This window comes from Astyanax mexicanus, chromosome 14 (genome assembly GCF_023375975.1).
Source record: "Astyanax mexicanus isolate ESR-SI-001 chromosome 14, AstMex3_surface, whole genome shotgun sequence".
NCBI lineage: Eukaryota > Metazoa > Chordata > Actinopteri > Characiformes > Acestrorhamphidae > Astyanax > Astyanax mexicanus.
The window spans coordinates 8,260,766-8,288,645 of NC_064421.1; the positions used below are offsets into that span (position 1 = coordinate 8,260,766).

The 27,880-nt window shown below is 35.9% G+C and overlaps 1 protein-coding gene across 2 annotated transcripts; it reads left to right on the forward strand.

The window, feature by feature from the left end:
• Positions 1-827: 827 nt before the first annotated feature.
• On the forward strand, positions 828-27,862 carry pnoca (prepronociceptin a). Of its 2 annotated transcripts, none has more exons than XM_022672500.2 (3): positions 828-908; positions 17,903-18,062; positions 21,808-27,862. In XM_022672500.2, the coding sequence occupies exons 2-3, from the start codon at positions 17,940-17,942 to the stop codon at positions 22,420-22,422; spliced, it is 738 nt and encodes a 245-aa protein (XP_022528221.1). In that variant the 5' UTR covers positions 828-908; positions 17,903-17,939; the 3' UTR covers positions 22,423-27,862. The 2 variants fall into 2 exon arrangements, with proteins under 2 accessions (XP_022528221.1, XP_007248524.1); XM_007248462.4 differs by having other exon boundaries at positions 17,906-18,062.
• Positions 27,863-27,880: the final 18 nt, after the last annotated feature.

Genomic DNA, 27,880 nt, shown 5'->3' on the forward strand with positions numbered 1-27,880 from the left:
CCTGAATAAATTGTAAGGTGTTATCTTGTGAGTATCAGCGCTGACCTGTGCTGAGTGCCAGTTGTTGTCTCTCGGACTTCGGCTGCTGATGGCAAATCTTAAACCTCTTTACACCTCACTGTGAAAATGTAGGATATATTATTTGTCATATGTATTGATGTTGTTGTGTGTTTGTCATATGTATATAATTCTGACATTGCAGGCATATATATATATATATATATATATATATATATATATATATTTTTTTTTTTTTTTAACAACAGTAAATGCAATGTGGAGTAAAATGTTTAGGTTGTAAAGTCACCTCTGGTTGGATTTAACTGGTAATAAACAGGAATACAGAAAAATATATATTTCGTTTTTTGTAACCTATCAAACCTATGTTATATATTTTTCAGGGTCTGAGTCGGAGTTGATTAATCTGAGCTGAGCTGAATTTACTGGTGTGTCTTTTTATGATGAGAACAGTGTTAGACTCCTCTAAACTGAAGCTTTTTTTATTGGAAAAATCTAAAATATCGGATATACTGTTTGGATGGAACAGCTGAAGGACGAAGTTTGAGAAGTGAGGGTCTGTGTATGGTGATGGGATGAGGGTGTGTGATGGTGGAGTAAGGTGGGTGGTGTGTGTTGGGGGTGGGGGGTCTTTTAGCTGTATATTTTTAGCCCGGTTGGTTTGAACTCATTGAGCGTGACGCTGGGCGTAGTGCTCCGGCTCTTTTCCCCCCTCAGTTAGTTGTTGAAAGGGGGGGCAGGGGTTGGACTACACTGAGGGGTGTGTCCCTATAAGAGGGGCTGAGCAGCGGCATCCTCTCTGATACAAACGCAGAAGCAGAGAATAGGAGGCTACTGTTGCTCTTCACTCCATCTCCTCAGGACAGGTGCCTGATACACACTCAGCACAGGTACGTTCAGGGCGGGGGGTGGAGGTCAATAGACCTGATTTAGATCTTTAGTTTTAAATCGAAAGGTATTGAAGTCAATTGATTTTATGATTGTAAATGTTTTATAATGTAAAATGTAGTAGATGAGAAGAGGTGTTTAAATATTGAAAAAAAAGTGATGCACTGAATTGATCCTTCAAATGTGTAATTTCCACAGGAATTTGATACAATATATCAATGCAAATTTGTATTTTAATATCTAGGAATGAACCAAAATTTAAATTTTAGATTGTAGCTAAAATAAAATCTTTTGGACAAAAAAACTGAATTTTAAATAGTTTTAATCGATTTTTGTCACTTTTCTTCTCTATATAATAGATAATAAAATGTATAGTCTACATGTATCGTGGTTTAATGTCTTCTGTTTTACAGAAAAATACATTTTAAACTACAATTTGAAAATATTTATTGAAAACACAGTGTCTGTATATGTGGCACATCCTTAATAATATATTTTATTGATGTGAAAATCACGTGTATGTTTGAAATGGTAAATACAGTATTTTTATCAGTTTTTCAGTACTTTTAGCTCTACTTGCTTTGTTTTATACAATGTTCAAAAATTAAATGCAGATGACTTTTAAGTCAAAAAATGCTAAATATGATATTTTTGATTAAAAACTAGCATTTTTTAATTATTCAAATGTCAGATTTTATATTTTAGCTTCCATAAAGAGTGTGGATCTGAATTTTAGATCTGTTTTACACTGTTATTTAATAGAAAGTCTAAATCAACACTGTAGGCTTGCCTGTGGCTCAGCCGATAATACCCAGTAGGTTCAGTAGGTTTAACGCTGTAGGTCAGGATGGAGTTCCCGTCTGATCCAATGACAGGCTCATATTTCTGGTGATGCTCTTATTACTGTACTAGTGATCAGTTCATGTCATGGATTTTAGTTTACATTGTTTAAAATGATGATTGTGCTGATTAAATACCATATATTACCATTTATTATTGTGGAAATCATGCTTAAAGTTGTTTTTTAAATGGTTAAAAACACATTTTTTGACATATCATATTATCTCTGCTTGCTTATTTTAGATAGAGACCAAAATCCAACTGATGTTTTAGTTGTTTCATAGTAAGAATATATGAAGAAATACATGCAATTTGCATTTTTTGATTAAAATATGTAAGATTTCACCAATTTACTCTAGTATTTGATATTTTTCTTTTAACAAAAAGAAAGAAAGACACATAAATCTAAATATCAGATGACTTTGGACACTGGGATGTTTGTCAGTTTTAGCAGACAGGTCCTACTCAATACGTCACAATGTGATTCCCATCCAAACCAATGTCAGCCACATATTTCTGATGATGTTCTCATTCTTGTACCCTTGATCAATTGATGGATTCTAGTTTACATTGTTTAAAATGATAATTGTGCTGATTTATTACCATTAATTACCGTTAATTAATGTGTAAATCATGCATGAAGTCATTTAAAACTGTTAAAAACACATTTTCTGCCATATCATATTATCTCTGCTTGCTTATTTTAGATGGAAACCAAAAGCCAGTTGATGTTTTATTTATTTCACAGTATATAATATATAAAAATACATACAACTTACATTTCATGATTAAAATATGTAAGATTTAACCAATTTAATGTAGTATTTGACATTTTACTTTTCACATAAAGTAATTAGATGACTTTGGACACTGGGCTGTTTGTCAGGTTTAGTAGACGTGTCCTACTCAATACGTCACAATGTGATTCCCATCCAAACCAATGACAGACACATATTTCTGGTGATGCTTTTATTATTGTACTATTGATCAATTCATGTCATGGATTTTAGTTTACAAATTAATTTAGTTCTAAAATTATGATTGTGCTGATTTATTACCATAAATTACCATTTTTTGATGTGGTAATTATACATGCAGTCTTTAAACTTGTAAAAATTGCAATTTCTATTATTTCAAATACCAGCTGACTTTTTAAAATAGAATTGTATAGTATTAAATATGTACAAAAACATACAATTTACATATTTTATGATTAAAATAAATAGGATTTCACCATTTTAATCTCATATTTGATGTTTTAGTTTGCACTAAAAAGGTATATGTGTTATAATAGCTGAATTAATGTAAATATCAGATCTTACTTTAAACACTGGACCATTTGTTGGTCTCAGCAGACGAGTCCTACTCAATACGTCACAATGTGATTCCCATCCAAACCAATGACAGACACATATTTCTGGTGATGCTCTCATTATTATTGTACTATTGATCAGTTCATGTCATGTATTTTAGTTTACATTGATTAAAATCATGATTGTGCTGATTACATACCATAAATTAATACCATAATTTTGATGTGAAAATCATGTGTGCAATTTTCTACTAATCTAAATAGCAACTAGCTTTATTAAAATATAAATTATAGTATTAAATATGTACCAAAAACATACAATTTACATATTTTATGATTAAAATAAATAAGATTTCACCATTTTAATCTCATATTTGATGTGTTAGTTTGCACTAAAAATGAATAAATATAAATATGTATCAAATATGCATTATAAAAGCTAAATTAACGTAAATGTCAGATCACACTTTAAACACTGGGCTCAGCAGATGTCGGGCTCCTATGCAGCAGGTTAGGATGGAGTTCCCGTCTTGTCCAATGACAGGCTCGTATTTCTGGTGATGCTCTCATTATTGTTTCATCGATCGATTCATACTGAGATCAGTGCAAATCTTCGGAGGACCGAGCCTCTGCTCCGCTTATCATGAGTCCGGGAGGAGGAGAGCTGCTCTCTACAGTGTTAAATTAGGGCTCCTCTTTGACTCTGGACGGGAATATTGACAGAGTGGTAAAATACTCTGAGAGGAGCTGCGCTTTTCTCTGTTTTGGGCCAAAAAGTGCAGATAAGCCGAGCACACGGGCCAGCACTGTGCAGTTCACTGCCTGTTCACTGCCAGCTGTAGCAGATAAAGCCTATAAATCGCCTTCTTTAACAGTTTGCTGCTGCTGTTTGGAAATCTGGCCATGTGTTTAAGACTGGAGAAAAGAGAAAAACATTTTCTGCACATTCTGTGCATTAATAAATAAATAAATGTTAAAAAACACCTTTTCGACAGCACGTGAATCAGTCAGCTGTTTTGTCTTGATGAATGGACCAACAGGAATGCTAAAAAAATGGAGTCATTGATTTAAAGTACATTTTTAAATGAAGTAAAGTTTACTAAAAGAAAGGATTGAGTTCAGTTCACTTATTTACACTGTGTAACGTTTAAGTCTTGAAAGCGAGTTGAAGTTACTTCAATTTATCTGAAAGTAAATTTACTTTAAAAAAAAGCAAATGCAGAAAATTGGCAAACCTTTTTAACCCTTCATCAAATGATACTAATAAAATATTTTTTCTAACTCAAACTCATTGGCATTGGCTCATTTTTTGTGAAAAACATATATCAAAACACATTTTCCATAAACACACACTGTACACCCCCCCCCCCCCCCCCAAACACATGTAACATAAGAAAGGTAAAGGACAAATATTAACCATGTAAGCTGTTTATATTGCTTGCAATGTAGGTGAAGCGAGCATGTGTAAAGCATTTTAATGTAGAATTGCTTAATTTTGCTGAATTAAATACAAGTAACAAAGTAAACGAGTAACAAAAATATGAACACCACACAAGGGTTAAAGTAAATTTTACTCAGTGTAAGAATGAAAATAGACTCTAAACTTGGTCAAAGATATAGACATATGTTAGATAAGAGACACAAGAAAAGACAAATGAGGATGGCAGTAAAATAAACACAGGTTAACACTCAGTAATTTATTGTAATTACAGAGAATCAGAAAGTACTGTAATTTTACTGTACATGACTATGCTAACCAATGTCAGTACCATTGTCCTTATTATTAATCATCAGCTGTGAGACAGTGTGATGTCAGTGCTGCTCTGGACCTGAAGTCAGTCATTATAAAGGCAATACTAAGGAGTGAGAAATACTGCATTTACATTAGTGACATTTGGCCAAAGCTTTTATCGATTTGCAGTGACGTACAAATAAATCACATGACTCAAGTAGGAGTATATTGATTTTTAGTAGAGTATAATGACAGTAAGGTATCATATCAGGATGAATATAGAGTTATTGTAGATAGGATAAATGAAAAACATCACTGGGGAGGGAATACATGACATATACAGTGAGCATTATTGCAGTTTTTGATCACTTAAAAATGATGAGTTTCTTTGATTTTACCAAATTGAAATCCTCTGGAATATAATCAAGAGGAAGATGGATGATCACAAGCCATTAAACCAAACTGAACTGCTTGAATTTTTGCACCAGGAGTAAAGCAGCATAAAGTTATCCAAAAGCAGTGTGTAAGACTGGTGGAGGAGAACATGCCAAGATAATGAACTTTAGGAATATGAACTTGTTTTCTTTGCATTATTTGAGGTCTGAAAGCTCTGCATCTTTTTTGTTATTTCAGCCATTTCTCATTTTCTGCAAATAAATGCTCTAAATGACAATATTTTAATTTGGAATTTGGGAGAAATGTTGTCTGTAGTTCATTGAATAAAATAACAATGTTCATTTTACTCAAACTTAAACCTATAATTAGCAAAAATCAGAGAAACTGATTCAAAAACTCTTAATTGTTTCCAGAGATGTATATATAGATATATATACACTCAATGCAGACTTAATATATAGTCCAATAGTGTTCTCAGATAGAAGTAATGGTTATCCCGACCAGTAAGCCGTGCAAAGTGTGTAATGGGTTGTCGATTAGCTGTTCTCTCAGCTGGTGCTGCTGGATTTTCACAATTGGCTGAACGACGAGATGAAAAACTGCAGGACATGAGCTTAATCTTCCGTCACGCTGCTGAACAGATACGTAAATGTGGGCTGACAACCCGGCATTACTGAACAACTCCAAATTACTGTGGATTTATGCATCTAGTGACGCTTTAATACTCAAAAACCGTTAGCAAGATAAGATTCCTTAAAGAATGCATGAAGCATTGATTCCATGGGTTTCGCTTTGTTCACACTGTGCTATAAAGAGTTATTTCAGTGATGCAAGACTTTTTACTAGTGATTCCATGAAAGAACCATCTCTGTACCAAGGGCCATTATTAGAATACAATGTTTAGGTCCTTAAAAAGACCAAAATAAAAAAAAGAGATCTTTTGTTCCACTTTATAATATGTGTTGCTAATAACCGTGTAGTTACACCTTAACAATACATGTAACTATTAGTGTGTTATGTCAATTTTGACTTAATAATGTTATAGAGTAAAATAATTTTAACATGCACTGGTGTGTAGTATATATATATTAATATATTTATATTTCTTCAATAGCTCTTTTCTGGTAAGTCATTAGAGATCTAATTGTTTTCTTAAAGCTAAAAATCATTATTCACTTTTGATTATGGGAAAATTGATTGAATATTCTGCTAATACATGTGCAATCACATAACATGTACAACTGTAATTGATCTGTAACAGTAAATACTTCACTAGGAGTTACACTGATATCACATCAGCACATTACTTGTTACATTGATTGTAAATGTGTAACTACACAATTACTAGAGACACTTTTTATAAGGTGGTATTAGATTTGACTATTTATAATGTTTATAAGACTTCAGACTACACCTTGATCACCTTTCATTTTCACTGTTTTTTTCATCAATCATGCATCCACCCAATTTTAAATGCTAATTTTAGTTAAATTAGCATTTAATGAAAACATGGTTGGTTGCAGACATGTTGAGATACATTATGATTAAGCTTTACCTCAGCTAAATATGGAGACAATATGATAAATATTAAATGAAATTAATATATTTAATATTTGATTAATTGCTGAACATGCAAAAAGTGTATTCAGTCCCTTGAAAAGAAGACCGTGTGGAGGTCTTACAGGATGATATTCCTCAATACGGGTAGTAATGTGTTCATTTAGAGTAAATATTGAATAATGTATTGCTACACAGTGTTTATATGAAATTTAAATTGCTATGCTGCAACACAAAAGTTACATTGTTTTGACATTCACCCTTAGCATATATTTAAGAAGAGATAAGATAAGTAAGTGTGACAAAGAACATCATCCTGACTCATTTCCTCTTGTGCTCAGTAACTTTATTAGAGTTAGAACCATATATAGTTAATTTATACTAAATAATATATTATATATTATATATATTTAATATATTAAACCGTGTTTAATCGTTTTACTGTGAGTTGCTGTGTGCTTCTGTTTCATAATAATATTCCAAGCTGCTCTATACAGTTAAAATAGGAGTAAAATAAGTAAGAAAAATGACTCATCACGTCGTGTGTGATCTATTGGCCTGTAATTGCTGCTGATTCACTGAGCTTTTAAAGGGTCAATGGGATAATTAGACACAGGTACAGTGGGGTCCAAAGGTGAGGTCATACTGAAATTACATTTAAACCTCAAAGTAAAACACAGAAACTTTTAGTATTTTTAAATATTTATTCCAAAGAAAGTTTTGACGATTAAACGACCAATTTGTTTTAAGGGTTTTGCTCGATTTGTAATAAATAAATAAATACTCAAATGTATGCAGTTTGTTACCAGGATAAGATAACATAATAACATTTGTACAAAAGCAGCTTCTCTTTTCATCTCTGCAACAGATTAAATCACTAATATTTCAGCACTAACATTAGTGAACATTACAACCAAATACAGCATGAGTGCAAATGTTACAGCTTACGCTAGCATAAAAGACTAATAATTTACCAGCTGATCAATTGAAATTCCATATTGTTTGAACCAGACCAGCATTCCAACCTTGTATAAAATATTTGAGCCCGATTACACCTGGTTAGACTGAAACCTGATTCCTGTGTTAAATAGAACATGCAAATTTACTAATTCTAGGTCTCAAAACGAGGTGTGTTCAGGTACATTTCTGCGGTATCGCTATCTTGGCAACAAAAAATACATGTGCGTTACTGACTGAAAACAACCTAGTTAACAGTCAGACGTTCATTGCTATCTTGGCTCCCAATACGTGCACACGCCCTGTTTGGTACACACACACAAACAAAGACACAGCAATGCACAAACCCAACTTTTACATCAACAATAAACAGAATACACAATAAAATAACATTGCTCTTCCTATAAATTACCTGTTTGTGCACCTTCCCAGCATGAGCAAGTCAGTCTTCTCTGTTGAGAAGTACAGAGGTGCTGCACTGTTAAAATAGCAATCTGCCAAAGTCAGAGCACACCTGGCTCTTAAAGGGAATATCAAGTTTGATTGATTGATTGGTTAATTTCATGTTACACCCAAAAAACTTCTATAATTATTTAGGAGAATTAGTACATGTTTTTCACGCTTCGAGCTACAAAAGATGTACTTTTCCCATCATTACGATAGCAAAGACACACTGCCATGCCCTAAATCAAGCTGCGCGGAGCACTAAAGATTGCTAAAATAGGGAGAGAGACAAAGGTAATTGACTCTCTACTACAGGCAGAAGTCGCCTGTAGATCAAGAGCGGAGTCAGCACCGAGCATTTAAAACCCGAGAAAAACAGCAAAACAACAGTAATCGTCCCTTCTGGCATTAAATGGCTTTTTAAAAAGTAAATAAGAGCATTTTTCTGGGATTAAAAGCGTGAATTCAGCTGTAACTTAACTGTACTGGATTGAGGTGCACAGCTTTCAACCCATGCATTTACAAGCACGTGCCCAACCATGTGGATGGAGGTCATGCGGTTACCTCGTGTTTACTCCTGCCCTCCCCCCCTCACATTCCCCCTCCCCCTCGTGCTTCTCAGGCAGTAGCAACCTGTTAATCACAAGGACACAGAGACAGCGCTGTGTATCTACTTCTTGTGTCAAGAATTAAAACATTAAATTAAAACAATACTTATGGAGGGGAGTGTATATATACTGTACTTAAAGCCAGGCCCACACAGAACCTCTCACAAACATCACGACCCATGCCCAAGAGCCCACAGAACTGCTCCCCAAGTGTTTGGTCTCTTTTCAGAGGCCACAGTGATACAGGAGAACATGTAAAGCTCATTACTCCACACTGTGACCTCTGCAGCGGCTCTACTCGCTCCATTGGTCGCATGCTTTCAGTCTACAACCGATGTTAATGGCAATCTTAAATCAGCTATTGGGTGGTAAAAGCACTCAGGCCTGGTACATGCTGGACAATATCTTGCATTGATTTCTGCTGCACTTTTGCAGTGATCTGATGTGTTTGGGGAGCTCCACAGCAGCAGCCATCCAGACCAGTGCTTGCTGGGTTACTGGACATATCTCACCCTGCTTCTCTCAGTAGCCACTTTGAAACCCTGCAGTGACTCATTGGTGGTGAATACAGTTCTGGGATGTAGCTCATCTGTTTGAAGCACATCATGGCCTTAAGCTCACAATAATCACTGCTGAAATCAACTTTCAGCTCACTTGTAATTTTGTTTATTGTTCATTGGTTAAATGTTTATCTATCTGCATAATGTGGCACATTACTGTTACACCTTATACATAAGCAGTGCGATTATTTAAAACCAGTACAATTGTGTATTAGATTCTGTCAATTCTGTATATATAGACATACTTATTGAAGACACTCATTTCGTTGTCCCTGTAAAAGTGACCATATTTAGACCTTTTGTTTCTGACCACAGAGCCTCTATTGGCATTGGTGGTGGACACTTCTGAACCTAGCAGCGACAGAGATGTGTAAAAACTATTGAAAAATCACTAAAAGTTCAATATTCTTTCAATTGTTCAATTTGCGAAACAATTCAGAACTCTAACTCAGTGGTTTCCCATTTAACCCAGCACAAATTAGTCTACAGCCCTGTTTAAACCATTGATCCATGCTGTATTTAGAACAGTGAAACAACCCTTGAGTAGTGGAGTTTCTGTAGTCTTTTTTTAAAGTGTTAATGCAGGACATTCAGCCACCGAGAACATTCTCACTACCTCCTTACCTTCTTACCCCCTACAGTTGGCTAGGGTAATTCACATTTTAATAACCCTATTTTAACTATACATGAAATAAACATGAAATAAACCAATTATTGTGCCAGTTGTCATTCCCTTTAAGAGCCAGCTGTGCTCTGACTTTGGTGCATTGATATCTTAACAGCGCGACGCTTTTACACATCTCAGCAGAGGATACTGACCTGTGCGTTCACACTCTGAAGGGCCGCCAGAGTAGTGGAGTTTCTGTAGTCTTTTTTTCTGTAGTCAAGTGTTAATGCAGGACATTCAGATACCGAGAACCTTCTTACTACCTCCATACCTTCTTACCCCCTACAGTTGGCAAAGTAATTCACACTTTAGGGGCCCTATTTTAGGGATCCATAGCGCACAGTTTAATTGCGCATCATGCAGCTTGATTTAGGATGTGTTGTGTGTCTTTGGTTTCGTGAGGGTACAAAAAAATGCCTTTCACAGTATTAATCATGGGTGTGTTTTGGACCAAACATGAAATAAACCAATTATTGTGCCACTTGTCATTCCCTTTAAGAGCCAGCTGTGCTCTGACTTTAGCGCATTGATATCTTAACAGCGCGGCGCTTCTACGCTTCTCAGAAGAGGATACTGACCTGTGCGTTCACACTGTGAAGGTCCGCCAGCAGGTAATTTAAAGGAATATTCTTTATTCTGTTTATTGTTGATGTAAAAGCTGGATTTGCAGGCTGCAGTGCATCCGTGTGTGTAATGAGCATGGGTGTATGTGTGCTGAACTCCAACGCTATTTTAACGGCGCAGGTGCAAGGCGTGAAAATAAACTGTTGACAGTGTGTAAGATAGCAATAAGCATCGCCATGTGCCTTGCACAGGGTGTACAATAGGGTGTTAAGTGCTTTTTTAGTCCTTTTTGACCAAAACAACTCCTGGTTCCTTTCAGGCTTATAAGAACCTTGGTGCTTTTTAGTGACCCAGCTGGATTCATTTATAGTACACAAATTACATTACATCGGTACTCATTACCTGACTTCAACTGTCCAGACTATGGACTTTTTATATGGGGATTCCTTAGATTTTTCAGACTTTATGCTCATTTTCTTAATTCTTTTTCAAGTACATGTCAGGCAGGTTGTGGATATTTGCTAAAACAGGGCCATCAGTTTCACCAATTGCTGGGTACTGCTGTTGTTTTGATTAAAATTCTCTCAGACATTACTTTTTCAAAGTTACTACCTCTTGGTGAGAGACCGTTCTCTGCTAAATATGCCTCTACGGTGTGCTTAAAGGCATTTTGTCATTTGACAGACTTTGAGAGAGGGTGCATCATTGGACTAAAAGATCAGAATTGCACCAGTTTTAGTGGAACCGTCAGAAAAATATATGTCACATTATCAACTAAGGGAGTTGCACAGAGGCTCCCAGTTTGCACTGAAGGACCTATTTATTTTTTGGTTTTGGTTCCACCTTTTTGGATTTCAGGACACATTTCTGGACATGCCCTCACTGGAACCCTCACTGGAAGTGGGAGAATCATATAATCATGAAGTTAAACTTATATAGCGCCTTTCTTGAAACCCAAGGACGCTTTATAATTTACACGTTTTACACAAAAGCACATTACACATCATAGGGATAGGGATAGGGACTTGAACCCAAGACCTCAGTGCTGGGAGGCGAACGAGCTAACCACTAAGCCACCGTGCCGCTCAAGTATGGACTGAGGTACTAGTGTAAGATTACAGAATTTTACACTAATATGACAAGTTGCACACTTTTCTATACTGCATAAGCAGCATTCCAAGGCATGAGTTTTCTCCACAAATTCAGCCTCCTTCAGAGTCCCGGGGTCCTGTTTTTGTGTTATTGCTGTTTAAGTACACACTTTCACACTCAGGCGCTCACTTCCACTTACGGCAAGAAGCGCTAGAGTGGTCCTCCGCACCTGTTTGGTGTGAATTACTGCATCTGTGGGATTCCAGACTCTGAGCACGAAGTCATTTACATCTATAATAACAAAGTCTGAACTACACTGAATGCTCCATTGTCTGCCACTGAGAATCCCCCTGGTGTTGATCATTGACTATGACACCAGCGATGGTGAAATGAGCCATGCTCGACGCTCTACAAGCACCATTTGCCTCTCAAGCTTAATTGAGCAATTGTGTTCTTAGCCAACCATGTTTGGCAGCGTGGAGCTGCGTCTCCAGAGGAGGCATGTCTGGAGTGATTGAGTGTATCTTTTCAGGAGAAGAAATGGGCCTGAGACGTGACGCATCCCATTCAGATTATAGACCGACGTCTAGCTTTATTTTAATGTTGGGTTTCAGAATGAAGCTACAAAAGATGATGTCTGGGAACAGGTGGCTCAGAAAACAGTGATTATTTTTGTCAGTAGTAAGAGAATAGACAGTGTAAAATTTAAACACTGAGTAAAATAAAAGTAAAAATGATGTCATTGATGGTCTCTTGTGGTCTCTTGGTGTATAGAGCATATTTTCCTGTATAGTGTACAATTTAGAGCTGCTAGCTGGATTCATTTACAGTCTACTAAGGCTACATTCACATTACCAGGCTGAAGTGATGTAAATCTGATTTTTTCATGGCTGTGTGAACATGCAAAATCCATTTTTAAATCAGAATTAAGTCACTTTCATATGTGGTCCTTAATCAGATACGTATCTGATTAATGGACATGCAACATGAATGTGAACGGTCAAATCGGAATTTATGCATCTTTTTGCTTTTACGCATTAGCATTAGCGCTACGTGCTTCTCTCGCGTACTCACACTCTTGGTGCAGCTCTTGGTGCAGCTGTGCAGCTATAGCTGCAAAAACAGCAAAAGCAAACCGCCTGGCCTTTTTTTCACCTCCTCCACCTGAGCATGAACTTCAGACCAGCTGTTTACTCTCCACTCCAGCTAAAGATGCTCCAAATATGAGCAGCTAATGCATCTATTTCCCTTTATAAAGCTATGAGTCGTCTCTCTAATATGAGTTTTTTTTTTTGTTGTTGGTGAAGAAAACAACGTTTATAAACGTATCAGTGTGTGCACGTGAGGCGTCATTTACTTTACACACAGGTACAGCTCACTTACATTTGTGAATGTGAACCGCCTCTTGATATGTGTTGTACAAAATTTTGGCTTTTTAAATGGAGATTCCTTTGATTTTTTGATTTGTGGGTATTTGGTAAAACAGGGCCACCAGTTTTTCCAATTGATGAGTACTGGTGTTGTTCTGACTATAACGCTCTCAGAAGTTACTTTTTGGTAGTGAACCTCTTGGTTGGAGACCGTTCTCAGCTATATATGCCTCTACGATGCTCTCAAAGACTTTTAGCCCAGTTGACAGACTTTGAGAGGGGGAACATCACTGGACTGAGAGAATTTACCCATCATAGTGTACATCAACCAAGCAACATCACCTCCGTTTGCATTGGCGTCATGAATGAGACCTCTGGACTGCAACAGACTGGAAGGGTATAGTCTTTAATGGTGAATCCAGGTTCTGTTTGAGTCAGCCACCCCTAGTAGTGATAGGAGGGACACTAACAGCTTAGCATAGTCTACAGGCCCAGCTTCAACATCTGTGGGTAAATGTGCTGCAGGATCTCAAGTATCAAGTCTAGAGTTACCTTAGAATGCTATTTTTTCTACAATAAACCTATAATGTTACTGTAATATTGTAATATATATTATAATTGGTTGTTTTTCTTTGGGATACACGTTCAGTCTGACTGTATGAATTTAATAAGTTCTTTCTGCATTGTCTTAGATTTTGAAAAGCTACATTTTTAAGCCTAATGCAATCTCTAGAGCTTCTCAAACACTGCTTCTCAAAACACTGAACACAATAATATTTAAACTAAATTAAAAAACATTACATAAAGAAAAAGACAATCAGTAGCTAAAGGTTTTATTTATTTTTACCCTGTTTATCCCTTTAGACTCATTCATTGCTCATTATTGTTAGAGGGTCTTCTGGTTTTGGTCTTGGACAGCATGAGATCATTGTAAAGGTCATGGGTTCAGTCTGTTTTAGTTGGTTAATTATCTAACGCAGGTCAGTTCTTGTTTTAAATGGTGTAATTTAATTTGCTAATTGGATTTAGAAGCTTTGAGTCCATTATGAGCTAAGGATAACTGTAGTAAAATGAGGGAGCCCTCATTCTCATTTCCTCATGTTAGATGATTTCAGCTGCTGTGGACCCCCGTCCAGCAAACATGCTGGTCAAGACACTATTATCTGGATCTTGTGAGATACAGTAGATCACTAGACTGTTTTTCTTGGTGCTTTTTTTTGTAAAGCCAGAGCTAATGATAGTGGCTAAAATTGATGTATGAAGTATAGAAATAAAAATGTTGCATGTGTCTTCAAACTTATACATAAAGCATAATAACTGAAGAGTATACTTTACATATGTAAATATGTAATAAAGATTATCTAATTCTGATAAATTTCAATACCCCACCTTGATTAAATCAGAATTATACTGATAGAACAATTCTGTTATGTAAAAAAGGATCTAGACATAGGCTGAGAATATAATAATTAAAAGTGGATATGATTAGTAAATTAAAATATAAAGAAAACTGATTATGTTTAATGTGTTTTATGAGATATTCCTCACCTAATATTCAACAGAAATTTCCCTTTTACAGAATTGTTTCTACAGTATAAACCTCATTTTTATACTGAAAAAGAGGAGGAAATTATGAAAATACATAAAATAAGAAGGACATCTACTGTACTGTAATGGAAAAATCTGGTTAAGGATTGTAGGTATTTACTTGTTGATGTTATGGAAAATGTACTGGTACAATCCAGTTTTTATAAACTGTATAAAAGAGTTCATTCTTTCATTCTTTTAGTCATTTAAATATTCATTACATAAAAAACTTGCATCTTGAGTAGATGTGTGAACAAATGCGATTTATTGCAAGTTAATCACAGAATATTGTCGTGATTTATTTGATTAAATTTTTTAATCGACTGACACCACTAGTTATTAATAATAATTACTAATATATTTATAACTATATATAACTCCCTAGGGTTAATTCTTCAGATAAACACTAATATTTAAACACAAACAATGGAAGGTTGAGTATTCCTTGTACAATTACAACATTAGTTTTCTGAAAATCTCTTTCATATCGAAACATAACTTTTGTAATTTTAACTGAAATATTCCTAAATTAATCAAATCGGAAGTCAAATCGATTTGGGACCTTGTGAATCAGGATTGAGTTGATTTTGTGAATCAGTAGTGATACCATTTTCCGATTCGAGAATGTACAGTATATATATATATATATATATATATATATATATATTCTTGAATCGGAAAATGAATCGATTTGGGACCTTGTGAATCAGGATTGAGTCGATTCTGTGAACCAGTGGTGATACTCAGCCCTATTGCAGCCTGAGTTTTAACCAAAATATTTTATATATATATATATATATATATATATATATATATATATATATATTCTTGAATCGGAAAATGAATCGATTTGGGACCTTGTGAATCAGGATTGAGTCGATTCTGTGAATCAGTGGTAATACTCTGCACTACTGCAGTCTGACTCTGTCACTGTTGTGTATCATTGTGTTTTTTAAGACTGTACACTTAAACCTCACAGACACGGCCAAGAAAGAATTGCAGGAAAGGGATGTCGGCTCTGATAGATTTCCTGACTGTCCGTTTCATCTCCTCAGATGTGGACGAGTGCACTTAAGTCAGAACCTGATTAGATACGTAACGTAAGCATACAGTAATCTATAGCAGGATGAGAGCGGTATCTCTGAGAAAATCAATATAACGTAATAAGGGGATTTTAAAAGCGCGGCATCAATGAGCCGTTCCTTTACACCTTACAGACACTGTGTGCATAATTCACTCTGCTTCTTATAATTACTCAGCCGGCCTTTTCTTCAGCTCCTGCTCGGGCTGTATGAAAATCTCAGGCTGGTATTGATTCTCGCTGAGTTACATCTGAGCTTCAGACCCTGACAAACTCTCAGGAATCTCTCAGAATCGATTGACCTTTAAGTTCCTCTTCAGCGTCACAAAGAAGGAACTGATGGGTAAAGTATGTCCAGCAAAGCCAACAAAGATCTAACAAAGCCTACAGTAAACTTTCCAAGACAATCATCTGCTATCAGTCCAGTCAGAGCTGATGACCACTTTAAGAGAGTGAGAGACTCTTCTTTCTTTGTTCTTATGTTTCTTATTCTTTTTTGCTCTCTTTTAAACGAAGGTGCAACAAAGGGTTCTTTGAGCTTGTGTTTAATGAAAAAACACTACAGTAAAAGAGATATAGGTACACTAATACATCTGTGGACAAACCTTCTGCATTCAGCTTCTTTTAGTTGCACCCGGTCACTTGTAGAGTAAAGTAAATTACTTCCAAAACAAGAGAACTCTCTGGAGTTGATTAACCTATGAACCTATTGGCATCATGGCCAGTGCCAAAGGTGGGTATATAGTATATTAGGCTGCATACTAAGTCATGTTTGCCTTTTCAAGAGAAAGTTAGCCAGCTCTGCATCCGTCTTGTAGTCCTTCTAGGGTCTAAGTTGTCTTCATGTATCGAGCGCATTGCCAATATTTACTGGTGCTTTACCTGGCCTCTGCTTATGAAGCTTTTTTAGTACAGACAATACAATACATATTAGTCATTTACCAACCTTGAATTTGTAAGAAACAGTGAATGAACAGTTTTTCTAATATATGTATCCATATAGTGGGTGTATAAAGAAACTTGTAGACGTGTTTATAGGTCAGTAAACAGGGTTTTGCCAATTTTATGGTTTGTGCAATAATCCTACTTTGAATTGTATGGTCAGATGAATAAAATAGATTTGTGTTTGGCAAAATATAGATTATATTAGATGGAGAAAGAAAATGCTTTAGAGTGAACAGTATAGAAAACACAGCCAGCACAGAGTTACTGCAGCTCAGAAAATTATGCTTGCTCTTACAGCCTACAACATAGAGGCCAGACATGATCTGGTGTTGCTGCAGTTGGTCTGCAGGTTTAGGTTCAGCAACAGTATGTGCTGAAAGAAGGAGGTCAGCTGACTACCTGAATATACTGAATATAGACCAGGTTATTCCATCAATGGATTTTTTATTTCCTGATAACACGGCCATATTCCAAGATGACAATGCCAGGATTCATGGGGCTGGAATTGTGAAAGAGTTCAGGGTTCAGGGAGCATGAGGTCATAATTTTTTTACACATGCATTGACAGAGTTCCCCACAGAGTCCAGATCTTAACCTCATTGAGAATCTTTGGGATGTGCTGGATGGAGAAGAGCTGCTTTGTGCAGTGGTCAGACTCTACCATCATCAATGCTGCTGCAAGGCGCTCCAACTAAATATTTTTTATTGTTTTTTGGTGGGGACTTGTTCTTAGGCCAGGCAGTGTATTCAATTTAACATAATATAATTTTACAGGTTGGCATAACTCAAATATTCTCTTCTATTCCTATTCTATTTTATGGATGTTTATGGTTTGTAAGATATCCTCAGTGTGTGAGGATTTACTATGAGCTTCTCTGCGTCGTATATCAGGCTTCTCTTTCCATTCACGTCTCATTATGCCACGAGCACTAATTCAAACCTCAATTACAGCCCATGATGAGTTTTGCTAATGAAGTACTTGCAGATGCAGAATTTGTCACATCCACAAGCACACACATACACCCCAACACACACGCTCATACACTCCTGTCTCAAACACTCACAACACTCCTGTCTGATCGTAATCTAAGGTCAATCTACAGTGCTACTAATCAGAGAGCAGATGTAAAATGTCATTGAGGATTGTGCCCTGCTGAGATGTTTTGGCTCATAATTTGCTTTAAGTGTTTTTTCCCCCATTTTAATCCAGTCATATTAATTGTAATGATGGAGGAAATCAGCCATTAATGCTCATCGCTCTCTCTTTTTTCCCGTCTCTCTAAGCAGTGTGTCCTGCATCACAGCCGTTACTCAGTGTAGAATGAAGACGCCGCTCTGGACCCTGCTGCTCCTGGGGCTGTGTGTCCCTGGACACAGCGACTGTCAGAAGGACTGTCTGTTCTGCGGTCAGATCCTGCCCAAAGACCTCACCTTCAACACACTGGTGAGACGCCTGGTTATGCCTTCATATCAGATATACATTAATGTGATAATAAAATGGTCTATTAACTGAATTAATGGAAGTAACAGGACAGTTTGACCAAGCATGCTACCAATCCAGCTTCAGTGGATGCTATCCATTAATTAGCATCATTCACATTTGCATAATGCTAGCTACCTGCATTAGCATCCTGTCTACATTAGCATTATATGATTAAGCTATTAAAACTACGAATCGTGCCCCTAGCACCTGGTCTGGTGCTTCACCAAAGAAGGAAGTGTTGCCAAAAATGTGTAAACACACCAGATATGGGACAAGACAGCAGCAGTATTCACTGAACATCAGCTTATTTAACAGCTCTGGAAAAAAACTAGAGACCACTTTAAAATGATGAGTTTCTTTGATTTTACCAAATTGAAAACCTCCACAACATAATCAAGAGGAAGATGGATGATCACAAGTCATCAAACCAAACTGAACTGCTTGAATTTTTGCACCAGGAGTAAAGGCATAAAATTATCCAAAAGCAGTGTGTAAGACTGGTGGAGGAGAACATGATGCCAAGATGCATGAAAACTGTGATTAAAAACCAGGATTATTCCACCAAATATTGATTTCTGAACATTCAAAAATGTATTAATTATTTATAGTCTAAAAGCTCTGCATCTTTTTTGTTATTTCAGCCATTTCTCATTTTCTGCAAATAAATGCTCTAAATGACAATATTTTTATTTGGAATTTGGGAGAAATGTTGTCTGTAGTTTATAGAATAAAACAACAATGTTCATTTTACTCAAACATAAACCTATAAATCGCAAAATCAGAGAAACTGATTCAGAAACTGCTGTGCTCTCTTAGTCTTTACGGGGAAAATAATTAGTCAATCCCAATGAGATATGAGAGGAATGAGAGAACCTGGGTCGTGGATGGGTCTTCCAGCATGACAATGACCCAAAACATATGGCCAAGGCAATCAATTGGTGGCTTAAGATGAAGCATAGCCAGGCTCTGGACCTTAATCACATAGAAAGTCTGTGTGAGATGACATGAAGCAACATCCTCGAAACCTTGTAAAAAAAGGAGTCGGTACAAGAAAGGTCTGACTTCTGTGCTTACCAACAAGGGTTTCTACACAGAGTACTAAGTCTAGTACTAGTACTAAATTGTGCCTGAGGATCAAATGTGTATTTTATGTAATCCAATAAAAACTATTTTATAAAACAAACCTAACATAAAAAATATAGCATGTTCATGTATACGGGTAAACTCGAGGAGCTAAATATATTTTCATTAAACCATTTAGCCAGATGTTTTACACATAACTATATACATTAATTACATTGTAAATATTTCCTGCAACAAAATGACCTGTTTTTTTTGGGGTATAATAAGTACATTAGGCTCAAATGACTACATCCATAACCCAGAAATACTAGACTAAATTACAGCACCCATTCATACAGATAATCCACATATCTCTCCTGCAGCCTGATGGGAGGCGTTTGAGGGGGCTGGCGTTTTAATTTAGTTAAAGATTGTCTTTTTCCTCTAACCAGCTGTGGAGATTCAATTATCTCTGTGCATAATTAAATAGAAACGTAACAGCGTGGCATGGCGTGGTGCGGTGTGGTGCAGAAAGCAGTGTTGGATGGCTGGCCCATGGCGTGCTCAGAGGATCAGAGAGGATCTCCCTGGGGTCTTCTCTATCACTTTACAGCATGACTGACCAGAAAGGGCATATCCCTCTCTCTGAGCTTCCCCTTCCCTTTCTCTAACCTCCAGCTCACCCTGCTGGTGACTCACTGCCTCACACAGCACCAGCTTTTAATCCAGACTGCATTATTGATTCATTTGGATGAAAGAAAGTGGAGGAGGGGTGCTCCCTCTTCTCCTTGATGTGCCACTTAATGTACTGTATGATTTGTAGGCCACACTCCTCTACTGGATTTCTGAATTTCAGCACTGTTTAGTCTGAATGGACTGAACTGTACTGAAGATTAACCTGTTCAGTTCAGTTTATGGGTAACCTTTAAAAATGATTTTATGAGGACATGCTCCTCTAGAAAAAATAAAAAAGGGGCCTTCAAACGTCTTTATGTCCTTTTATCATGAATCTTCAGATCTTTAGCAATAGGTGTAAAATCACTGTACAGAATTGATCTTTCCCTGTGTTTAATACTACACAGAATTACTGATTACATTGATACAGATATTATAATTAAAGTAAAATAAAGTCATAATATACAAAGTACAGGTGCTTTAAATGTGTTCTGAACTACGTTTGGGTCCATTAAAGGAGAAATCTTGTATGAAATGGAGTTAGTGGTGTAGTGATACATGACAATGAGTACAAACTTTCATCCAATAGCCTACTTCTTTTTGCCCCCAGCATGACAAACACAAAGGAATAGGTAGGATAGGGGACCAGATTGCAAAATTAATTTGGTACCACTTTAAAATAAGGCTCCTTTATTAATTGTTTATAAATAGTTTACAAAAGAGTTTATTAACATTATTAATTAGGTTATAAACCACCAATTATCATCTACAACACATAAATAGAAATGGTAACAGTGGACTGTTATGTACCAAATAGTGATTCCACATTCATTTATACTGTTAAACTTATCTTACTTTATCTTTTTATTTTACTTTGTCTTTTGTTTATAACTTTATTCTTTCTTTATTATTTTATAACTTTCTATATTATTTTAATAGAAATTTGAAAACATTATTGTCACTGTTTTTCTGTCTATTTATGTGTTGAAAGTGCTTATAAATGTTTTTAAAGGATTCACAACTTAATTTAACAACCTTTAATAAACTACTTTATAAAGCCTTTATAAGGGAGCCTTGTTTTAACCCTTTTGTGGTGTTCAGGGACCCGTTTTCACATTTATATTACATACAGTATGTTTGGCCAAGGGCTAATAAACATTGCTTCATTTGTAAATTTGAAACTAAACAAATTTTCTACTCATATCTTGAGTTAAATTCATTTTATTTTACATTTTATTTAAAAATTAATTAAAAAAAAGAGTAGCACTTTTTGAAAGAAATGTAACATAAGAAAGGTAAAGGGCAAATATTAACCATGTAAGCTGTTTATATTGCTTGCAATTTAGGTGAAGCAAGCATGTATAAAGCATTTTAATGTAAAATTGCTTAATTTTGCTGAAATATGAACACCACACAAGGGTTAAAGTGGTACCATAGAGATATTTTCAGAAACAGCTGGAATTGATGCTATCCACTTTTAAATAAACTACCTACGCATTGTCAAAGTTCTCAAAGCTACTTTGAGCTTGTTAATGATGTAAAAATCCAAAAAAGCCATTTTTTTTTGTACAGGCAACTCTAAGCCCCTGTCACTAGCATTGTAAGCCTGTTTGGAGCATCAGCTAAGAGCGCTGGAAAGGGGATGTGATCATCCATCTTCCTCTTTATAATATTTCAGAGGTTTTCAATTTGGTAAAATCAAAGAAATTCATAATTTTTAAGTGAGCTCTTTTTTTCCAGAGCTGTAGTAAAAATGAGCTTGTATTACTTTGCCTCATTTGTTCTGTAGTGCTGACAGGCTCTAATATCTGAGTTGTTGAGTTGATTTTTTTTGTCCAGTGCAGTGGGTGGGACTTTTTTAAAGGACAACATGTCTCAGTTAGTGTTTTGTGAAACTACATGATGTCCATTGTAACTGATGCAGGGTCTGAAATGGTTAATTATATCTGCGTGGTTACTGTGATCCCAGGTCTGCTTGGTGGAATGTGGCAAGGCTTCACCGGGCCTGAACTGGGAGATGTGTCGCACAGCCATGGAAGAAGGACCGCAGGCCTCCCTGTCAGTAGGGGGCACCATGCTGAAAAGAGCTGAAGAGGAGGTGGAGTCAGTGCTGCCTCTGGAGCAGAGCGACGGAGGCCTGGTGTATTCTAACGCTCTGCAGAGGTTTGACCACGTGGCTCGGGCCATGGGTCTGGACCAACTGGGCCGGGAGAGCCAAAGCACCCAGTATAGCGCCTCCTACCAGTCCCAGCAGTCCCAGCAGTCCCAGTCCGCAGAGGGAGACGGGGAGGATGAGGAGGACGGGGGCAGAGAGATGGAGAACGATCAGGATGGTGCACCAGTAAATCTGACCAAACGCTTTGGAGGCTTCTTGAAGAGCAAGTACGGCTACAGGAAGTTCATGGACCCTGGCAGGTCTTTACAGAAGAGGTACGGAGGCTTCATCGGCGTCCGCAAGTCTGCCCGGAAGTGGAACAACCAGAAGCGCTTCAGCGAGTTTCTAAAGCAGTACTTGGGCATGACCACTCGGGCCAGTGAGTTCAACAGCGTGTCGACTGGTATCGCCCAGCAGAACGAAGTCTAGGCCTCGACAGTAGCAGTAGACTCACCCAGCAAGCCTTTCATTCGTCCTGCTCAAGTCCAGAGATACTATATACACCTCTTTCTGCATCTCCATTAACATGCGGCCATGGAATGCAACATGGTTAGATATGATCATTAAACCTGTAAGATTTCATAAACATAACCCACCAGTACAGGCTCAGTACTAGTGCTTGGCGCTAATGTTAAAAATTCAATGTCAATATGGTAACACTTTACATTGAGTTATGAAGTAATGCTTTAGTTTACATGAACAAGACATGAAGTAATGCTTTAATAATGCTAAACTTTACATGTTAACATGTACCAACTGTTTGAACTCAAAGTATTTAAGTCTGTTTGACATAAAATTGGATATTTCTAAACATTACTCAACTATTTTTAGTTAGTTATTTTTAGTTTTAGTTTTGAGTTTAGTCTTTTGTCATTAACAGCTTCTTTTCCATTGGCTTCTGACAAAATCTATTTGCATACTGGGTGTGTCCAACAGTTTCTGACTGACACTCACCATCAGTGTGTAGTGATTCCCCCTGGGCTACCTTAGAAATAAATCAAATTCCCCTTTAGTTGTAATAACTTGATGTTTTAATTGATGCTAACTCAATGAAAGTCTGTCAGTTCACTTAGAGCGCACAAAGAGACATTAATAGAAAGTGTTACATTGTAAGCCCAGATAAGTTAAATTTACTTAAAAAAAATGTAGCAAATCGGCTGCCTTAAAAAAAAGTAAACTCAACTTATCCGGTCTTACAGTATAACATTTTTAAAAAAAAAAGTTAAATCAACTTCCCCTTTAGTTGTATTAACTTGATGTTTTAATGTATGCTAACTCAGGTTTTGATTACCCATTATTTAAATAAAATTAAGCAAACCGGCTTCCTTAAAAAAGTTAAGTAAACTCAACTTATCTGGTTTTACAATATAACAAAAATAAAAATGTTAAATCAACTTCCCCTTTTGTTGTAAAAACTTGATGTTCTAAGTTGTGCTAACTTAAGTTTTTTATTACCCATTACTTTTTAAGGCAACTGGTTTCCTCAAATTTTTTAAGCAAATATAACTTATCTGGGCTTACAATGTAACACTTTCTATTAATGTGTCTTTGTGCGCTCTAAGTAAACTGACAGACTTTTATTGTGGGACTATATTTATTATTAATGATAGATATACTGTATATACTATTTTAACATACATATTATAAGCACAGCTATATGTTATGCTATGATCACAATTCATAGTGCATATGGTAATAAACATTGCTATATTAAGTTATGCATTTCTATTTATAATTTTTTTTATAGCCATTATTATAATGCCTTATGAATGCGTTATAATATGTTATGAAAGTGTTTATAAAGTCTAATAGAGATGACATACATAGAAATTGTTACTGCATTAACTGCATTAATTAAGGTTTAGTTAATTAAGGTGATAAATTCACTAAGCAAAGCCTGAACCACTTTATTCAAAAGCTGTGTAAAAAGGGTCTTCATAACACATTCATAAGCACTGACTATTGATTGCATTTGTAAAGCATTATCTTGGAATCTATGAGAAACTCATAGCTGTAGGTCACAAGCAGAAGAGAAGAACTAACTAATTACCAATTAACTCATTTAGTAGTATCTAATTTATTGTTCATGTTAAAACACGCATGTGAAAAGTTTAATAAGCTATAGTTGAGTATTATTATTGTATCACTTAATGCATTACTTCATGATACTTAGTAAAGTCTTAAGGTAAAGTGTTACCACATTAATAAAGATGAATCTAAGCTTTCTGATTGCTGAATGTCGTACATACTTGACACATCCTGTCATGATTGGATTGTTTGCTTCTGCTTCTCTTAAAATTATACCAAAGAGAACTTTAGACAGTGTTGTAAAAATGAATTACATTAAAAAAAGCACATTTACAGAGATTAACCTTAATATTTACTCAGTTATTTGCATTTTCAGCCAATCCAAAGTATGCAGCAGATGACATTTGCTGGCACTTCAGTTAACTGTAAAACTTGAAATCAGTACCATTATTAATAACCAGTACATCAATATAGATCTATATAAATGTATAGATTTTTACTGTAGACCTCAGCATATTGCATTACATAATGGTCACCAAGTTAGTTCTGACCTTTGACCTCTACACTCTTACAAATTAAGGTGCTTTAAACAATTCCTCTAAATAATCCAGATGATCTCAAGATGATATTACGATACTGTAATTCTGCCATACTCAGTGTATATATAATATCATAAGACAATTCGGTAACACATTCTATGTTCATGTTTCTATATTCATAATATATTATAATGCATTCATAAGGCATTATAAACATGGCTATAAATATTTATAAAAATGCATAACCACTATTGCCATGTTTATTAAGCATTATGACTTGTGATCATAATTCATTATAAGCTATGCTTATGATATACATGTTAAATTTGTATATATCTATCATTAATAATCTAGTCCCACAATGAAAGTCTGGCACTTTACTTAGAGCGCACAAAGACCTGTTATAATACATTATAATTGACTATAAATAATATTATATTCAAGACAAGTCTAATTAATGAGTGGTTAAAAATATATTTATAGGATTACTGAGAGTGTGTTTATAAGTTGGAAGCTGTTTTAGTCATGACACAAGCTTACAAGCTGGGACTGAGTTTGGTATTGAGTTTGGTATTGACGTATAACATGTTATAAGCACAGCTATTAATGCATTATAATCGGAATTCATGATGCCTAATAAGCATGGCTATGATGATTTTTTTAATTTTTAGTTTTATAAATATGAATAGCCATGTTAATAATGACTTATAAATGCATTATAATGTGTTATAAATATGTTTATAGAGTCTTATAGAGATGACATTCATAGAAAGTGTTACCGACAATTCTCTACAATACTTCACAGCATCTGTATTACTGAAGAGAATATAATACTCCTAAATAAGATAGTACCAGAAATCATTAATTTATTGGTGTCAGATTCACAGAATTTACCAACCAATACTCTCCACCACAGGTTTACTCTATTCATTTGAATATAGCGCCACCATGTGGAGTAATGAAGCAACAATTTTAGTAAATCAAACATGAGGGAAGATGAGTTTTAGGGAGTTTAGAGCACATATGCATCAATAACAAATATTAATATTTGACAGCATATACAGATAATGAATCTCCAAATAATCTAAAGCTATACAATATATTGCAATATTAATATATTGCCCCACCCCTACAAAAGAGCAGCTTTCACACAAGCTGGTCAGACTTGTTCACCATCAAACCAACAATAAGTTGAATAAAATCTAAGATGATCAATCAATCAGGTTGACCTGGCCATGCTGGGTACTGCAGCAGAGTGTATTTCATAAGAATCATATTTGTAATAGAGATGTGTGAGTGTAAAGAACTTTATAAAGGTCTGAAGAACCACAGCTTGATGTAAAGGTTCTTTACCAATTTAAAGGTTCTACACACTCACACATCTCTATTATAACCTTATAAAGGTTCTTTATAAAACTAAAAGAGCTTATTTCAAGGCATCATATAAATAATTCTCCATTTGAAGAAACTTCATTTTTAAGAGTGTACAGATCAGCTGTTTAACCCCAGTCCCAAATGGTGCACTTGTGGTCCTGTAGTCCTGAAATCTTGGCTGTATCCAGAAGGCTGTATGGAGTCCCATTGCCACCAACATTTCCAGACAACTTGCTCATGTGAGGTCTAATAAGTTCTGGTCAAACGTTTGGACACACCTTAAATTCAGTGTTGTTTTCATTATTTTATAAGTGTTCTGCATTTTAGATTAATACTAAAATCACCCAAACTATGGGAATTATTATAACAAGGAATTATTTATTAAGCTAAAAGTGTTAAACAAACCAGAATGTGTTTAATATTTTAGATTCTTCAAAGTAGCACCTCTTGCTTAGATGACAGCTTTGAACATCTTGGCTGGATTTCCTAAGTCAGCTTTATGGAATAGCTTTCAGTTAACAGCTGTGCTGAACTCGTCAAGAGTTAATTACTTGAATTTCTTTCCCTCTTATTTTTCACCCAACTTAGCTAGGCCAATTGTCCCACTGTTTTAGCTGTATATCTCCACCGCACAAGGAGCATGAAGACTAGCGCATGCCGCCTCCGATACATGTGTGAAGTCTTTTCAAACTGCTGCTGATGCAGTATTGCCGAGTAGCATCACAGCGCTAAAACTGGGAGGAAAAGGCAGCAACTCGTTTCTGATACATCAGCTCACAGACGTCTTGTGCTGATCCACATCACCCTAGAAGTGATGAGGGGAAAGAGCACCATCTACTGTACCCACCCAGAAAGAGCAAGGCCAATTGTGCTCTCTCAGGGCTCTGGCAGCTGATGGTGGCAAGCTGCATAACCGGGATTCGAACTCCCTGCGATCTCCCGATCACCAATTCCTTCTTAATATGTTTGAGAGCATCAGTTGTGTAGTGAAGAGGTAGAGTTGGTCTATTTGACTAATGTTCTAATATTATACATATTATAGCGAGAACTACTTAAATTTGAATGTATCTTTAACTGTCGTTGTAAAGGACATCAAAAATATTATGATGAAACTGGCTCTCATCAGGAAGATCAAGAGTTACCTCTGTTGCACAGGATAATTCCTAGCCTCACAAACTGCAGCAGCACAACAGATAAGATCCTCCTAAATGCTTTTTCACAGAGTATTTCGATTTGTTTAACACTTTTTTAAGTTACTACGTGATTTCTTATGCGGTCCTTCATAGTCTGGATTATTTCAGTATTCATTTACAATGTAGGGGTAAATAAAACATGGCCGAGACATGAGAGCTCTTTTGACTCGTGACACCATTTGGGACTTGGGCTTATCAGAGAACAAAGAGGAAGACATGAGAGTCGTTGGGTTTTATGGACGTCCCTCACTGTTGAGGATTTTTCACAGCTTAAAACTGGTTTTCCCTTCACCACACTCCCATCTAGTGGTCAGTAAAACAGTAACAATCCCATAAATCAGTTTTAAGGCAGTTATGAGATGTCAAGGATGAGAAATGGTACTAAAACAACAGTAGACAATAGAAACTGACAGAACAATAGCATTAATAGCATTACTATTTCACCCCCACTCCGATTTGGCAGTGAGAACACCATGCATTGCAGCAGCACAGCCTGATATAATAGAACATGTGTTGTATTTTCTTATCTCAGACAAAAAAAAGAAGCACTAAAAGCTTGTCGTTTTGAGAGTTTCAGACAATGAAATATGTATTTATGTAAACAATGCTTTCTGATTCATGTTTTTCTTGCATTTTTTGCTTTTTTTGCTCTTTTTTCATGATATTGCTCACCATATTTACTGTACATAGAAAAAGAAAAAACTGAACTATGTCAATAAAATAGTTTACTATTTCTTTTGTGGCTCGTCATCA